The following is an 18857-nucleotide window of genomic DNA, read 5'->3' as shown; positions in this document are numbered from 1 at the left end:
CGCACACGTGCTGTAGGAAACACACTCATCTTCATTTAAGCCAGTGATTTTTATCAGTAATTATATTCCGGTTCTTGTGAATTCTCAGATGCCACCCGTCTTGTAGGATTATCAGCGTGAAGTTCACAGCTTGGATGAATTCATTTCCATAATGAACCTAAATTTGTATCCTAATGTACTTACTGCTGAAATAGCGGATTCACCTCTTGTTTGCCAACCACAATCTCGCCCTCAGATAAGAGCACACATCTTATCTCCAGTAATTGAATCGATTTGAAATCTAAGCGCTTTTTATTAAATTAGTGAAGTTTTCTGTGCCAAAGTCTTCGGTTCAGCACAGACAGTTTCTACATCCGTTTCTATAAACCAAAGCAATAAAAGAATCCATTCTATTAAACTGAAGATTGTTGACAGATGGAGGGATGAAGTAAGATTTAAATGAACCCATTGATAAGGCTGTAAACTTGCATGTTCTGTATGCATGGTTTTACTTTGGTGGATTATGCAAATCAGGTAAAAACATAAGGTAGCTCTTCTACAAAAGTGCTATGGTGGTTAGTGAGTTTTTGTATTGATAACACCACGTGAAAGTGATAACACTCGAATTATAAAAATAACCAAACTTATAAATCTCTGAGATTTTAGAATTGAGGTTTAATTTGATCACCAAATTCAATACTGTTTGCTAATTCATTGTTACATTCTCCTATCAAGCCTTGGGCAGTGAAGGTCATGTAACACCAAAAGGTATTATTCACACAGAACACGTCTTTGCTTCTAAAAAGCACTCAGGAAAGGGTTCCCTAAAAGCAAAGAGCAAGATCTAAACGATGCGATATTATAAAAGTGACGTAATAACAAAATTAAGGAACTCATTAGAAATAGGAAAACAATAAGATATGATTAGTACTTGAGCATACATCATGTATACATCAGCTCCTTTGCCATTATATGACAGTAAATAAAACAGATGTCATGCCAACTTTCTACTATAAACAGAAACATGTAATGCTTGCACCACCTCCGACCTCTTCTGATTGGTCCAATACCTTTGGAACTGACAGTGATGAGCTGTGCAACGTGTAAAAGTTGACGGTCTTTCAACGCTTACGTGCACGACTCTTCAAAAGACACTAGATGCATGCGTAATGATGTGTATACATTGAAAAACAATAGAAACGTAGTGCGTTGAGGAGGAAAAGCCCATTCTGTGTGAACAGAATGAAGTTTATGTATATATCAGTGAGGATTTATAAATGGCTTCAAAAAGGCAAAACAAAACTACGAAAGAGACAATACAATTTGAAGAAAGGATAACACATCTACAATTAAAGGAAGGGTTGCAAGAAATGTTTCAAGAAAATAGCTCAAGCTAAAACAACAAACAAAAAGTCATCTGATAGAAAAGGAAAAATTAACTAATTGGTTAAAGAGAAAAAACATGAAAATACTGGAACTAGAGGTCTGTACCATGGGAGCCGTGGGATCTGACCAGATTTCTTGAGGCGCAGGAATAAATTCCCAAATAACACATGGTAGCATTCAGTAACTCTTGTGTAATTTGAATGGGAGCGTGCGGTCTAACAATGTAGCGCTCCCGAGTCCCAATGTAGCCTTATTCTGGAACAGCATATCTGTGATTTCCTCATTCTTATTGAGCACCGGTAGAACCAGTGCTCACGACTGTTACACATGATGAACGTATGACCAGTGCTTTCTGCACATGCTTTTTTTTTGCACAGTCTGTGCATGCATCATTTGTATAATTGTCCTCAGAGCGGGCTTTACCAACATGGGAGAGCAAAGTGAAGATGCGCTGTCCTTCAGCTTGCTAACAAGACAGACATTTAGCCTACAATCCTTCCACAACCTACAGTTTTATCTGTTATCTCTGTCTTTTTGTAGTACCCAATTTAAACGTGAGATTTCAGAAAACAAATTTGATTTTAGCTGGAAGAAAACAGGGCGGGGCAGGCAGCGGGTGAACAAAGTGGTGCGTAATAAAACCTTGCGGGAGCGGGACTTAAAAATTAGTCTAGCGCAGATCTCGACTCGAACTCCCCTACTAACATTGACAGGAGAAAAAAAGGAGAAAAAACAGGAAAATGTCTTTCTCTTCTGACCCAATCGCAAATTAACAAAAAATTCATTTAGACAAGGTTTCCAGCATTAAAGGTTTGTTTAAATAACAGCTTTTAGCCCATTGCATGTATACTATTATTTTATAAAATATGAGTACAAGCATGTATGCTCACAATGAGTGCGTTGTTCCAAATGATTCCTTAAAATGTAAATATTTAAGGGCAATTAATATTGTATAATGTGTGACTCTAAAAGGTACTGTATCTCCAGCCTCATTGGAGATACAGTGCATCCGGAAAATATTCATAGCGCTTCACTTTTTCCACATTTTTTTATGTTACAGCCTTATTCCAAAATTGATCGAATTAATTTATTTCCTCACAATTCTACACAAAATAACCCCCTAATAACACACACACACACAGAGAGACAGAGATTTTTCACCATAGGTGCCCTTTAAGGTGTTTACATGAGTTGCTTTTTGAATGTTCCTTTCATGATCCAGTTTTACATGTTATAGCACATAATTCATTAAACATCATTGCATCATCACGCTATCCACATTTCCTCTGGAGTTGCGTGTAATTTCAGGTGTTTCATTCCTAATTTGTCAAATTTAAATGCACTTTGGCATGTCCCAAAATGCAGCGAAAATCAAACGCAGCAAAAATCCTACACGACGGTAGTAGTTTGATTAAGGTGTTTACATGTTTGCGTTCAGAGAGCAGCATTTAAAGCGGATCTTCCAGTCCATAATATTGTAGTCATATTAACGTTCTGTACACTTAGTCACTAAATCATTTTGGCTAAGAAATGTCTTTAAACACTGAAAGTGTTATGAAGCGGACAGGAGACAGAGGTAAGGAAACGTTAGGGTGTTTATTAAATGACAACAAGGAGCACATGAAGGATAGCCAGGAGGATCAGGAATGATGTTGGGGTCTTTTCCTCCGTGGCTGGGTAACAGGAATACACGAGGATGGACAGCACACACCAGATACAGCTGACAGAGGATGACACAGACTTGGAAGGACTGGAAGACAGGACGATTCGGGAGGACCAGGAAGACTAGGAGGAATACAAAGAGAACAGGTAAGTAAATCGTTTGTTTTAGCTGAGGATGACTACGCTGAGTGGTCGCTCAGTTGTCCGCTTTCGTCGAGACGAGCCCGGACAATGAGCGACTGGAGTGCTGTGCTTTTATCTGGTGCTCGTGAATGTGATGCAGCTGTGTGCTCATTAGAAGTCAGGTGATGGTGATCTTCGTGAGTGGGGGTCGTGAGAGCCTGACCAATCCATGACAGTACCCCCCTCCCCAGGGCCCGCTCCTGAGGGCCGACACCTCCGACGCCGTGGTGGTCTCCCTCTGCCTCTAGGCGCTGGGAACTCAGGGTGGCTCTCATGAAACTCCACCATGAGACTAGGATCGAGAATATCTGCTCTGGGAACCCATGTCCTTTCTTCGGGGCCGTACCCTTCCCAGTCCACCAGGTACTCCAACTGGCCACCACGACGTCGGGAACGCAAGATCTCCTTCACTGCGTAGACGGCTCCTTCTTCTAGGAGCAGTGGAGGAGGGGGTTCCTCTTCGTGGTCAGGCTCTGTGGAGGGAAGAACAGGATCGTGATAGGGTTTCAGGAGTGATACGTGGAATGTAGGGTGAATACGGTAGTGAGAGGGTAATTGTAGTTTGTAGGTGACGGGGTTAACCTGTTCCACGATGGTGAAGGGACCAACAAATCGGGGACTTAACTTGCGAGAGGGCAGTCGCATGCGTATGTCCCGGGTGGATAGCCACACCTTTTGTCCGGGTGTGTATCTGGGTTCTTCAGACCTTCTCCTATCGGCGGTTACCTTGCTTCGACGGACTGCCCTCTGCAGATGTTGATGAGCCTCGTCCCAGACTCTCTCGCTCTCCCGGAACCAGTGATCCACTGCGGGGACATCAGATGGTTCGCCATCCCAGGGAAAGAGCGGTGGTTGGAAGCCCAGGACGCACTGGAATGGCGTGAGTCCGGTGGAGGGTTGCCGCAGTGAATTTTGGGCATATTCTGCCCAGCCCAAATACTGGCTCCAGGAGTTCTGGTGACCACTGCAGAAGGTCCTCAGGAACCGTCCCACCTCCTGAATCTTCCTCTCTGTCTGCCCGTTGGTTTGGGGATGATATCCAGAAGAGAGGCTGACGGCCACACCTAGGAGCTTGAAGAAGGCTTTCCATAGACGTGAGATGAACTGTGGACCTCTGTCCGACACAATATCTTCTGGAATACCAAATGACCTGAAGACTTGATTAAAGATATTGTCGGCAGTTTCAAAGGCTGTGGGAAGACCTTTCAGAGGGATTAGTTTGACAAACTTTGAGAATCTATCTACTATGACTAGAATACAGGTATTACCTTCTGACGAAGGGAGGTCAGTGATAAAGTCCACTCCTAGGTGTGACCAGGGACGGTTCGGAATCGGCAAGGGATGGAGCTTTCCAGCGGGTAGATGACGTGGGCTCTTGGATTGGGCACAGTCCTTACAGCCCTGAACATATTGCCTCACATCCCTTGCCATGTTTGGCCACCAGAATCGTTGGGATACTAGCGAGAGAGTATTGTTGATCCCTGGATGTCCAGTGCCTAGCGAGGTATGTAAGGAGTGGATCAGATCTACCCGGTGTTCAGGTGGTATGAACTGCCGATGAGGAGGGCATCCCGGCGGAGCAGGGGCTTCCGGAGTGGCAACGACTGGAGGAGCGTTCCAGGTGATCGGACAAATGGAGATGTGTTCGGGAAGAATCTTCGTTGGGAGTTCTTCATGATCGTGATGCTCGTGTAAACGAGAGAGAGCGTCTGCTCTTAGATTCTTGGGTCCTGGACGATAGGAAATGGAGAAATCAAAACGTGAGAAGAAAAGTGACCATCTGGCTTGACGTGGACATAGTCTCTTGGCCTCTTTGATGTATTGGAGGTTTTTGTGATCTGTGATCACCTGGAACGGATGTTTGGCTCCCTCCAACCAGTGACGCCACTCCTCCAAGGCTAGCTTGATTGCTAGAAGCTCCCTGTCTCCTATGCTGTAATTCTGCTCCGCCGGGCTCAACTTCCGAGAGAAATAGGCACAGGGATGCAGTCGGGGCGGTGTATCATGATGTTGAGATAATACTGCCCCGACGCCGGTGGTGGATGCGTCCACTTCCACCACGAAAGGAAGATTTGGGTCAGGATGAGTCAGGAGTGGGGCCCTTGTGAACTCCTTCTTAAGAAGGCGGAAGGCTGCGGCTGCTTCTTTGGTCCACTCCAGTCCTTTGGGTTTACCCTTGAGGAGATTAGTGAGAGGTGATGTAATCCTGCTGTAGTCCTTGATAAACCGTCTATAAAAGTTAGCAAACCCAAGAAACCTCTGGAGCTCCTTAATGGAAGTGGGTTCTGACCAGGATAGAACAGCCTCAATTTTCTTCCCATCCATACGTATACCGGTTTGGTCAATGATGTATCCCAAGAAATGAATCGACTTCTGGTGGAATGAGCATTTCTCCGCTTTGAGGTAGAGGTGATGTTCTCTCAATGTGTGTAGGACCTCCGCAACGTGTTGGCGATGTTCGGCCTCACTCCGGGAGTAAATGAGGATGTCATCTATGTACACTATTACACAGTGGTGAAGAAACTCCCGGAGGACTTCATGAATGAAGTTTTGGAATACGGAGGGGGCGTTGACCAGACCGTAAGGCATGACCTCATATTCATAGTGGCCAGTAGGGGTCACGAATGCTGTCTTCCATTGGTCCCCCTCACGTATTCTTATCAGATTATACGCGCTGCGGAGGTCCAATTTAGTGAAGACTTTAGCTTCTCGGAGCTGTTCCAAAGCGGCTGGTACCAGAGGAAGGGGATATCGGTATTTTACTGTACCGTTATTTAGGACCCTGTAGTCGATGCATGGACGCAGCCCTCCGTCCTTCTTGGCCACAAAGAAGAAGCTTGAGGCGGCTGGTGATTTTGAGTGACGTATGTACCCCTGACTCAGAGCCTCCCTTATGTAATCTTCCATTGCCTGATTCTCTGGAAGCGAGAGCGGGTAGATCCTACCTCTTGGCAACTGGGCATCTGGAACTAGGTCGATCGCGCAGTCCCATGGCCGATGCGGCGGTAGCTGGGAAGCTCTCTTGGGGCAGAAGACATCATGAAAGGAGCTGTACTCCTTAGGAATGTGGATAGACTGCTTCTCAGGAGGGCTCTCGACCGATGTTGCAAACAAAGAAATGGGGTTCCGACCTTGAAGAGGGAGATTTGGAAAACAGGCAGGTGTACATCCAGATCCCCATTTCTTTATCTCTCCTGTGCCCCAAGAGATGATGGGATCGTGCTTCACCAGCCACGGGCGCCCTAGAATGATGTCCATATTTGCACCCTCCAGAACCAGAAATTGAATCCTCTCTTGATGTAACAACCCCACTTGAAGAAGGATGTCTTCGCATTGTCGATGGATACGGGTCGAAGATCGAGTGCACTGGGTTATCGGTTGTATCTGGTATATATGCGAGGACGCCTCAGTACGGAGGTGGAGTTGACGACAGAGGGATTGGGAGATGAAGTTCCCTGCTGACCCGGAGTCGATGAGGGCTGTGACAAGGAGAGAAATAGAGGCAGTAGTTATTTGTACGGTGGTAGTAAGTGGTTTACATTGTTCAATATTCGTACTGAATACACTCACTGAAGTCCGAATGGGACGAAGGGGACACTCCATACGGGTGTGTCCACTGACACCGCAGTATAGACACAGACCCCGGGTCAGCCTCCTCTGTCGTTCCGCTGATGTCAGTCTTCCAGACTCTATTATCATGGGTTCTGGTTCTGGAGAGGCTGTTGACTCAGGCGATTGGAGGAGTGCAGACGAGGGGGTGATGGTGTCCTGTTGATAGGAACGGAGACGATCGGAACATCGGAGAGAATGTTGGATGAATCTCTCCAGACCCATTGTATCATCTAATGTGGCCAGTTGGATTCGGAGAGTGGGTTCCAAGCCGAGCCGGTACGTGGTCAACAACGATCTCTCATTCCATCCACTTGCAGCTGCTAGAGTGCGAAACCGGAGAGCATATTCCTGTGTAGATAGAGTACCTTGCTTTAGATGATACAGCTGCTCTCCAGCGGCTACTTCCCCATCAGAACGTCCAAACACCTCTTTGAAATACTCCGTGAAGGTAGTGATGGAATTCATGACCGGCCCGGCTTGGTTCCAGATCGTCTCAGCCCATTTAAGTGCAGGTCCAGAGAGTAGAGATACGATGTAGGCGATCTTCGACTTATCTGTGGGATATAGAGAAGGTTGCATTTCGAATATGAGGGAACATTGTAACAGAAAACCATTGCACTCCCCCGCTCCGCCTGAGTAGGGCGCTGGTCGGGCCATGGGACTGGAAGGAAGGGCCGAAGAAGAAACTGTGGAGGCGGAAGTGCTCGGTGCTGGTGGTGCGTTGGAAAGTGGAGCTGGTGGCTGTAGAATCCGCTTCAACTGGTCCACCAGCTCTTGAAGGTGATCGGGGGTGCTCATGTTGTCGTCGTTATAGGTCCGGGCTTCTGTTATGAAGCGGACAGGAGACAGAGGTAAGGAAACGTTAGGGTGTTTATTAAATGACAACAAGGAGCACATGAAGGATAGCCAGGAGGATCAGGAATGATGTTGGGGTCTTTTCCTCCGTGGCTGGGTAACAGGAATACACGAGGATGGACAGCACACACCAGATACAGCTGACAGAGGATGACACAGACTTGGAAGGACTGGAAGACAGGACGATTCGGGAGGACCAGGAAGACTAGGAGGAATACAAAGAGAACAGGTAAGTAAATCGTTTGTTTTAGCTGAGGATGACTACGCTGAGTGGTCGCTCAGTTGTCCGCTTTCGTCGAGACGAGCCCGGACAATGAGCGACTGGAGTGCTGTGCTTTTATCTGGTGCTCGTGAATGTGATGCAGCTGTGTGCTCATTAGAAGTCAGGTGATGGTGATCTTCGTGAGTGGGGGTCGTGAGAGCCTGACCAATCCATGACAGAAAGAGTACTGCTGACGATATTAACAAATTTTGCCATCTGAATAAACATAAAGAATATTGATCGCACACTTACCAAAACTGTAGAGACAGGACAATCAACACAAACTGGAACTGTGTCTTGAGTGGCAAATCCAGATTTCACCATTTCCAGATTCGAAAAGCTCTTGGGTAAAAAGTTCCTTACAAACATATTTTTGTTGCATGTTAGCAGACCACTGTAATCCACACATGTGGGTCCACACACGAACTGCGCTCTCATTGCAGGAAATATAAACAAAACCTTTGTTGCGGTACATTTACTTATTTATTTGTTTAATTAATTAATTTATTTTTATTTATTTATTTATTTTTACATACATATATGGAAAAAAATATATATACATAAACATATATATATATATATATATATAAACATATATATATATATATATATATATATATATATATATATATATATATGTATATGTGTGTGTATATATCTATATTTATATATATATGTGTGTGTATACATATATATATGTGTGTATACATAACTATATGTATATATGTGTATATATAACTATCATTAAATGAAAAAAATAGCATATATATATATATATATATAAAATAGATGGAGAAAAAAAATTACTACTACTACCACGTCTACTACAACTCATACTACTACTACTACAATGACTACTACTATTGATACTAATACAACATCTACTACAACTTATACTACTACAACAACATTTACCACTGCTACAACATCTACATCGACAATATCTGCTACTTCTGATACTACTACACCAATGACACTACACTACTGCTAGTACAACATCTACTAATTTTGATACTACTATATGTTGCAGCACATTTATAAACACAACACTGATGACCCATGTCTCCGAACAATTCTTCTTCTTCTTCCGCTAGTTTGAATTACAGTTGGTGACACAACACGGCGTCTCTCTGAACACTGTAACAGATAAAAAGAGTCTTCGAAGCTATATCATGCATATTAAGGAAGATGCATCTCATTCACAATAAAGCACGCTGATTGGTTCAAACCAAGTCTTTCTCACGAATTAATGATTAAACTCAAAGATGTCACGTTGTATCGGCCGATAGAGACAACCAGTCTTTACACTGGAATTTACACAATAATCAAATGGCCGTGACGCAGCTTCAAAATTTCTTTTCAAACCAGGAGAACGAATTTGCTCGAAATAATGCAAAAACAACCAGTTTTCACTTTTTAGCAAAATATATGTGTCCTAATAGTGTTTTTAGCAACGTGGGACACATATATGACAGTCAACATCTTAAAAAATGTGTTTCGTGACCCTTTAAGATGCTCATTAGGATCACAACATATGCTGTCTCTGATCCTCTTTTCACTCAATAACCACACATGTCATCATAATTATTATCCCTTCTTCTGATTTTCACAGAACTCCTTCTATCCCCTTATAAAGCACTTAAAAAAGTTCACGTCCCCTCTTACAAACAACTTTCTTCATCTTTATTAGATTAAAAACGGCATTTAATTGTCGCGTGTGGATTTTAGTATTCATCACTTGCGCACTTTCGTATCACGGGGGTTTCGGCACACTGAATCCAATCACACTACCTCTTAAATGTGATTAAGCTCTAATTAGCCAATTAGCAAGTGAGTTTGGAAGCCAGATTCTGTTGCAATGCCGAAGGAGCCCAAGGCTTGGCCGGAGGGAATGTTTATCCATGACGGACGTTTCAAATGCAGCAGTGCACAGCCTTGGCCAAAAGTCATCCATTAGCTGTGGATTTGGGCCACGTTTTCATTCCCAAACCCAGCAGGGTGTCCACATGTACTGAATCACTCGCAGAGACTACAGCAAACAACTCACACATCCTCCTGTCACTGTGAAGTCCTGGTTTGATGGAGGAGATAGTAATGCGTATGTGTGTGTGTGTGTGTGTGTGTGTTTATATCTCTAGAGTACATCTGGAGATCTGATGATTCGGAATATACAGCTGAAACACGCCGGAAAGTACGTTTGTGTGGTGGACACAGATGTTGAGAGTTTATCAGCTGCTGCTATATTAATCGTGAAAGGTAAGAGAGCAATGCTTGGGGATTTTGCAAGAGCTTCAGATGTACATTACTGCCTTTTCAAGTCTCTTCTGTGCAGCAAAACAGCATTTATTAAAAAGGCAATGTTTTGCAATATTACTGCCATTTAAAATTTCTATCATAATGTTGAATTGTATTTTATTCATGTGATTTAAAGCCTTCAATACTCAAACATTCAATGTTTCATGGTCATTCAGAAATCATTGTAAAATAAACATTAATTAAACAAATTATATTATATTATATTATATTATATTATATTATATTATATTATATTATATTTTTATTATATTGTATTGTATTATAATAAATTAAATTATAATATAATATAATTTATTATATTATATTATTCATTCATTTTCTTTTCGGCTTAGTCCCTTTATTAATCCGGGGTCGCCACAGCGGAATGAACCGCCAACTCATCCAGCATTTGTTTTACACAGCGGATGCCCTTCCAGCCACAACCCATCACTGGGAAACAAATACACACATTCACACACACATACACTACTGACAATTTAGCCTACCCAATTCACCTGTACTGCATGTCTTTGGACTGTGGAGGAAACCGGAGCACCCGGAGGAAACCCACGCGAACGCAGGGAGAACATGCAAACTCCTCACAGAAACGCCAACTGAGCCGAAGCTCGAACCAGCGACCTGCTTGTTGTGAGGCGACAGCACTACCTACTGCGCCACTGCTTCGCCTCCTGTTATATTATATTATATTATATTATATTATATTATATTATATTATATTATATTATATTATATTATATTATATTATATTATATTATATTATATTATATTATATTATATTATATTATTAAACCTTTAAATCGCTTTAAGTAAAATATATATTAATACATATAGTTTTATCAATGTTTTGTTTTGTGAAAGTTGTTATTAATTTTACTTTTCAAGATTCTTTGAAGAATAAATATCAACATGGTTATTGTAACTTTACTTTAACCTAATGTGTCCATGAATACAAGCATATTTTAAAGAAACTTTTGAATAGTGAGAGATTATATTTCTACAAAACCATGAAGCAGAACAACTGTTTTCAAACGAACTGTATTTCATAAACCTCTTTTATTGTGTTATATATAATGTAAAACAATATTAACATAGTTATTCTAAATGTCTTAATGTTACTTTTTTAATGTATTGAATTGAATTACTGTAAATTGAATTTTTATTTGACAGATTTTAAACAAACTGTATAAAAGTACAAGCGTCCCATACATTTTGAAATAAAACTGTTGAGGATAAAAACACAATAAGCCCTGGACTTGTTTTCATCGTTTCTCATCAAACAGCCATCTTTTGATCACTTAATGGTCTTTTAACAATCTTTAACGATCGCTTATTTTGGATGAGATGAATGATGTCTTGATGACCAAAAACGACCTTAAAAATCATAACAATCCCAATCTTCAGTGCAGCAGCGTAGGGTTGGGGATTTGGAAGGTGAAGCTGATAGATGAAAGATGTGAATGCTTTGCCAAGGAAATGCATCTGTCTTTTGAATTGATCCGTTATTACGCGTTCCATTAGAGTTAATTAGAGGAACATATCAAAGCTGTTTATCAAAGGTCACAAATGGGTTTTAGCGGGATCAATAACTTTCAATTGAAATTAGATTGACATGCCATCTTTTACTGCCGGAGCTTGTAATAATGGTTTATAAGAGTGTAGAAGCAGGATGTAAAATTAACAATGGCCATCCAGAAAATGCAAGTAAAACTGGCTGTTGTGAGCATATAAAACCAGTTGGCCTAACTAAATCTGTGGGTTAAATGAGTGGGTTTTCTTATTAAGGGGGCCTATAACTGAACCATGGGTCTAAGGTTTTTAATTGGGAGGTTGTTTATAACAAAAAATGTCGGTCAAAAGATGTTTTTAAGCATCAGAATAATTCATATTTTAGATATTTTTCCATTGCTAAAAATAAATGTCTTTTAGTGTATCAATAGTTAATATTTGTCAGGAATATATGAAGAGTTCAGATGCAAAACTCTCTAAGTCCATCAGACCTCTTTTCTTGTAAATGAGCATTTTCTATCAGGCTCCTATAATTAGGCTCAGAAGTTTCATTTTATATTTAATGAAAAGGTTATAATCTAATAAAATCATTTTTTTTTTCATAAATGTCACTTTAGACAATTCTTTGGTTTTTAACAAGGTAGATTTTCTTTTGCATCAAAACCAGCTAAATCCACTTGTGCTTTTTTTGCAAAAACCTCTAAATCCACCTATCGGGACAAGACAGTGTATTTAGTTGAAAAATAACTAAAGATGTAATTACAAATTATTTTTCCAAACATAAAACACATTAAACAAACCACCTAAAATTAAAAATACATCTGTGAAGTAAGTGGCGGTTCATTTCGCTGTGGTAAACCAGGGAAAAAGCAGAAGGAAAATTAATGAATAAAATCTGTCAAGTAAGCGCATTAATCAATGACATTAAAACTGACATTAGTTAAGTCTTAACAATCTGTTGTCATTTCTGATATTTGGGACTTAGATTTAATGCAAGTTGAGCAATGTAAACCTTGTAAACTAAGCTTGTTAGATTCAAATATTGTAGTTTAAAACATGAAACATCAATATCTGTGCATTGTCCATTAATATAAAAGCTTATCAGACATATAGGTAATATGAAGTAGGCTAATATAAACGTATAGTTTTATGCATTATATTTATCTTTTAAAAATAGCTTACATTAGCAGATAAATCACAAGGTAGGCCTACTGGGCAAAAAGGGGATGTCTCTCAGATAATTTTAGAAGCTGTCATTCATTCATTCTCACCATACTCAAGGTCTTGGTCTGTTTTTGTTTAGCATCCATGCGGGATAAAAGAAAGGCATCTTAACTCTGTCTTTCGTGAAACGGTGTTGCCGTTTAATGTATAGTAAATCGGACTCATTTAAAGTAACGTCGCTGCGCAAAAGCGCGTTATGAATGCATGCTACACTTCTGACTGTACATTGTGTTTTCTTTTTCTTATAATGCACTTATAATGAGTTTTGAGGTAAGGGACATTTTCATTTGCCATCCACTGATAGCCGGACAGGCTCTTCCAGTTCATCAAACTCTGTCTTTTAAAATTGAAATCAGAAGCAAAATAAAGCACTCTCCCCATGAAAGCCGACTTATCAGCTCGCTGCTACATTGAAAACATATGATTTGATTCACCCCTTCTGATTGGTTCTCGGGATATAGCAGCTTTTGCTGTCAAAGGCAAGTGGCGTTTAGCAGCTTTTGCATACAAACAGTTTTTTCTGAATGCGCTGACGCTGGGATTTGGATGATTTGAACCAAATCTATTTGTTGATGGTGTACTACGTGCCTAAAGCATTTACTCAATGTCATTATCTAATTTTTGGCGGAAGTGGCATTTAGCGGATTTAGCTTCTGAACTCTTCATATAGACATAGATCAAGGAATCATTCACTTTAACATTGAACAAATTAATGGGGGTGAAAGTGAGCGGTCAATGACGCACTGAAAGGCCTAGTTACAGTACAGAAGTGTGATTTACTGTACAAGAATATATCCGGAAAGCTCATCTTTATTAATCATTTTTGTAGTAAATATATACAGTTTAAGTCAGAATTATTAGCCCCCCTGTTTATTTTTCTCACCGATTTCTGTTAAACGGAGAGAAGATTTTTTTCAACAAATTTCTAAACATAATAGCTTTAATGACTCATTTCTAATAACTGATTTATTTTATCTTTGCCATGATGACAGTAAATAATATTTGTCTAGATATTTTTCAAGACACTTCTATAAAGCTTAAAGTGACATTTAAAGGCTTAACTAGGTTAATTAGGCTAGCTAGGCAGGTTAGGGTAATTAAGCAAGTTATTGTATAACGATGGTTTGTTCAAATATCGAAAAAAAAAATTAGTTTAAAGGGGCTAATAATTTTGACATTAAAATGGATTTAAAAATATATATATATAATTGCTTTTATTCTAGCCGAAATAAAAGAAATAAGACTCACCAGAAGAAAAAATTTTATCAGACATACTGTGAAAATTTCCTTGCTCTGTTAAACATAATTTGGGAAATATTTAAAAAAGAAAAAACAATCAGTCAGGGTTCTAATAATTATGGCTTCATCTGTACATGAAGAGTTCAGATGCAAAACCCTCTAAATCCATCAGACCTCTTTTCTTGCAAATGAGCATTTTCTATCAGACTCCTCTGATTAGGTTCAGAAGTTTCATTTTATAAATAATGATAATATTATTAGCTAGTAAGTAAAATAGCTTTTTTATATAAATGTCTCTTTAGACAATATTTAGATTTTAATAATTTTGTTTTTTAAAAAATCAAGAAGATTTAGTTTTTGCGTCAAAACAATCCATGTGTGCTTTTTTGCAAAAACCTCAAAATCCACCTATTGGGACAAGACATTGTAATTAGTTATAACCGAGAAATTATTTTACCAAACATGAAACACATTACACAAACCACCTAAAAGTGTCTTGTAATTTTCCGCTGTGTTTCCATACTGTTTCCACTGGGTGGTACAGTACCATACAGTACCAGCTGGTACTGTCAACCTTTAACAGGCTTGCGTTTCCACTGCCAAAAGGGTACCAATGGTGGGCGTGGTGTACAACAAAGTCGCAGTCGTCATCGACATTCTCACTCGAGGAAATGTCAAAGTAAATTTGAATGGGTCGTTCACATATCATATGAGTAGCACTTCTCACAATGATCACAGATGCTTTATATACAATACTTGTATAAATGTTCATTAATAACCTTTCTATGAGCATGATTTGATTATAACTGCAGATCAATGATAGCCTTGTGTCAATGATAGAGTGTGAAATAGCCTACTGTAACGTCTGCAATTACATAAAATAAGTAAATGCAACATATATGAACACACACAGCCCCTTACAGTCTCTAAAATGTTTACAATTACAGAAAAACTACACACAACATACATTTAGTCCAACGGGCTAACGGGAAACGGGCCATAAGCATGAGTACATTCTGCTGTGGCGACCCCTAATAAATCAGGGACTAAGCCGAAGGAAAAATGAAACCTGTCAATAACATTAAAATTGACATTAATAAAATCCTAATTATCAATTGTCATTTCTGATGTTTGGGATGTAGATTTAATGTAAGTGGAACAATGTCAACGTTGCAAACATTGTAAACTAAGCTTGTTAGATTCAAATAATGCAGTGTAAAATGTACAGTGCAAAACATTCTGATAAAAAATTGTGTAAACATTAAAATAAAGTGAATAAAAACATATTCCCTTTGCCCACAGCTAAAAATATTATCAATTCATGTATTATGACATACTGTAAGTAGAGCAGAGCAAAACATTGAGAAGCATCAATGTCTGTGGATGTCCATTTATATAAAAGGTTATCGGACATATAATACTGTATAAAGTAATGTAAATAATGTATAGTTTTATACATTTATATTTATCTTAAAGAAATAGCTTACATTAGCAAAAAGTAAGCTACTGTGCAAAAAAAGGATGTCTCTCAGACAATTTTGAAAGCTGTCATTCATTCATCCTCACCATACTCAAGGTCTTGATCGTAACATCTCTTTTTCGTCTCTTTTGTTTATCCCTTTAATTGTCCCACCAAGAAAACTATTTTCTTAACTCCTAATGTTGCTAGTTAACAAACTTAATACATATACATATAAATTAAACTTCATACTTCAATACATATACTATGGAAAATCTGAAAAGTGTAAGACCAATTTATTTAAAAATATAATCAAATTAAAACATTTTTGAATATTTCAGATTCTCATTTAACACGTTTTATTGTTTTCTTTTTTACAATAAAAGCGAAATCAAGTGTAGTAGTGCAACAGGATTATGTTTGTTTGTTTTTTTTTGTAAACCAACAATGATGTGTGTGTAAACCATTATTTAAAACAGTCAAAATATGCTCAACCTTTTAGTAGAGCAGCCAGTTAAAGGGTTATATCATGTTATTGTATCCATGGGCTAAAAGAACGGCATTGTCTTGTTTCGTGAAGTGCGGTTGCTGTTTAATGTAACTATAATAAATCTGACTCATTCAAAAGTACTGCACTTTCGACTGTACATTTATATTTTCTTTTTTCTTATAATGCACAAGTAATCCATGAGTTTTGAGGTAAGGGGCATTTTCATTTGCCATTCAGTGACAGTTGGACATGCTCATGCAGTTCATCAAACTACAGGCCCTATCATGCACCCAGCGCAATAAGGTGCGAGACGTGTTTGGCGCGATTTGTTGCTATTTTCAGACCAGCGCAACCCCAATTTTCCTGCCTTGCGCCAAGTTGTTTAAATAGCAAATCAATTTGCGCCACTTTGTGGACTCATGAGTGTTCTGGTCTAGAAAGGAGGTGTGTTAAGGCTCATTGTTGGTGCATTGTTATTTTGAGGAACTAAAATAAGCTGCGCAATTAACCAGCGGAAAGCAGGTCAAAAGTCCAGCGCAGAGCTCGTTTATTGTGCACCTTAAACGCCTACACATTGCTTAGTACACACAGGATGTACAGCAATACACAAATGTCTTTAGAATAGATATAATATTAGCCTTCTTCATGACGGGGGGCTTTTTTCATTTTATTCATGACAATTTGTTTATGTATAATGTCATTATTATTAGCAGTGTTATTTATTATATGCATATTAGTTTTAATAAAAACAAGTTTAGATTTGTCCGCCTGTCAGGTTTTGGAGATGTTTGCATCACCATAAGGGCCATTAGAAAAGGACGAGTGTTTGGATATATCTCAGTTTTTTTGACCATACTTCGTTAATATTGTTCATTTATTTGTTTGCTGGAAATTAGAACTGAGTTTAGAAATAGTTTTGCAACAAATATTTGTGCTTAACAAACGAAATTAAATATGTAGGCTAATGGATGTCTTCAGTGGAGTGCGTACAACACCGTTTTCTTATCCACGAAAGTAAAGGAGTAAAGAGTAAAAGTAAAGTAAAAAGAAAGTAAAGATGCTGAATAGACGTGGCTCGTTCTTTATCCTCGCTGCAGATGGTCTGTTTAACTTGCTAGTGAAGCATTCAGTTTTTCCATTACAAAGTACGCCATGTAAATAGCAAATGCACCATGGCGTGACTCAACTGACTGAAGGGAATGGGAGATGAGACTCTGATTGGTTTAATGCACATTATTTTCAAAACACACACTTAACTGATTAAGAGAATAAGCACAACCCAATTATAACATGCGCCAGGGCGCAGACCGGATTTTTCCATCCTTAAAATAGCAAAAGTGGATTCGAACATGCCTTTAATGCTTTAAATGCCATGCGCTTTAGACTTTGCACCTAGATCATTAAAATAGAGCCCTACATCTTTTAAAATTTAAATCCTGAATCTGATTAAAACAGACTCCTCATAAAAGCCGGCTTATTGCGCTGCTATACATTGAAAATATATTATTCGATTTGCAAGGTTCTTTCAATGTATAGCAGCGCAATAAGCCAGCTTTTACTGATTGGTTCTCAAAACATAGCATCTTTTGCTGTCAATGACAAGTGGAGTTTAGAGGCTTTTGCCAACAAACTGTTATTTCTGAATGGGCTGATGCTGGGATTAAGATTTGATTCAAAACTATTTGTTGAACATGTACTACATGCCTAAAATGTAGATTTACATTTGCTCAATGTGATTATCTAATTTTTGGCGGAAGTGACGTTTAGCAGCTTTTGCATCTGAACTCTTCCCGTTTTCTTAATACATTAGTTCAAGTTAATATGTGTATATGTTAATATTGTATAAAAATGCTGCAATTTAATGAACAGAAACTGTTGAACTAGAACTAGTGTCAGACTTTATTTAATATTAATGCAAGGCTTTGGTTTAAAGTTACTTGTGTAAAAATTAGCTTGACTAAAGACATGCAGAATTCTCACATTAGACCACCAAAACCAAACAGAAAGAAAGATGTGCAGGACACAATGACCTGACCTGACAAAACCACAAACCATTATGCTTCATATTTTTCCCCAAAAGCCTGTGAATTTGACAAAGGAAGACAATTCTCTGCACATTTTTAATTGGAAGAACCAATTAAAGCGGTGCGGTGAAATGCCTGCTTGCAGCTTTTCAAAAGAAACGTGTCGTAGCTGTTAAGAAAACAGCTCAAGCCTCAGAAAAGCTTTACTATGACTCTCAAAGAGATCTAGTGTTCCCACAAAAGCAACAGCTTAAAATGTAATAACACCTTTTAGAGACCCGTCTTATATCACAGAGCTTAGTGGGCCGATAAGCGAAAGGCTTCCTGGCAGGAGGTGAGCGAGGTTAGGTGTCAGCGAAGGTAACTTCATTTCTAATTGCTAATTCGCCGCTAATTGTCTGATTGAATCAGGTCCCCCAGGAGCTCCAGATGGCGTAACAGTGGAAGAGATCACGGACAGCACGGCTCAGCTTTCCTGGAGACCCGGCCAGGATAACGGCAGCCCCATCACAAGCTATATCATCCAGGCCAAGACGGCTTTCACAGTGGGCTGGCAAGCGGTGAACACGGGTAACAATACAGGATTAGCTAAAGCTAGTCAAGCGGAGCATCAATTCAGCGGGAGACTGAAATTACCATAGCACGTCTCATGTGCTTTTA

General features: G+C 39.3%; 1 protein-coding gene across 1 annotated transcript in view; it reads left to right on the top strand.

The window, feature by feature from the left end:
• The window catches only part of cntn3a.2 (contactin 3a, tandem duplicate 2), a 164298-nt gene that overhangs the window by 120915 nt on the left and 24526 nt on the right, over nt 1-18857 (top strand). The window contains exons 13-14 of the mRNA XM_056449625.1: nt 10078-10195; nt 18609-18767. Of these exons, the coding sequence (XP_056305600.1) occupies nt 10078-10195; nt 18609-18767 (277 nt within the window). The remainder of the gene's footprint in view (nt 1-10077; nt 10196-18608; nt 18768-18857) is intronic.

Source organism: Danio aesculapii, chromosome 23 (assembly GCF_903798145.1).
Source record: "Danio aesculapii chromosome 23, fDanAes4.1, whole genome shotgun sequence".
Classification (NCBI taxonomy): Eukaryota; Metazoa; Chordata; class Actinopteri; order Cypriniformes; family Danionidae; genus Danio; species Danio aesculapii.
The sequence above is the reverse complement of the archived record's forward strand: the minus strand, read 5'-3'. Positions and strand labels throughout refer to the sequence as shown.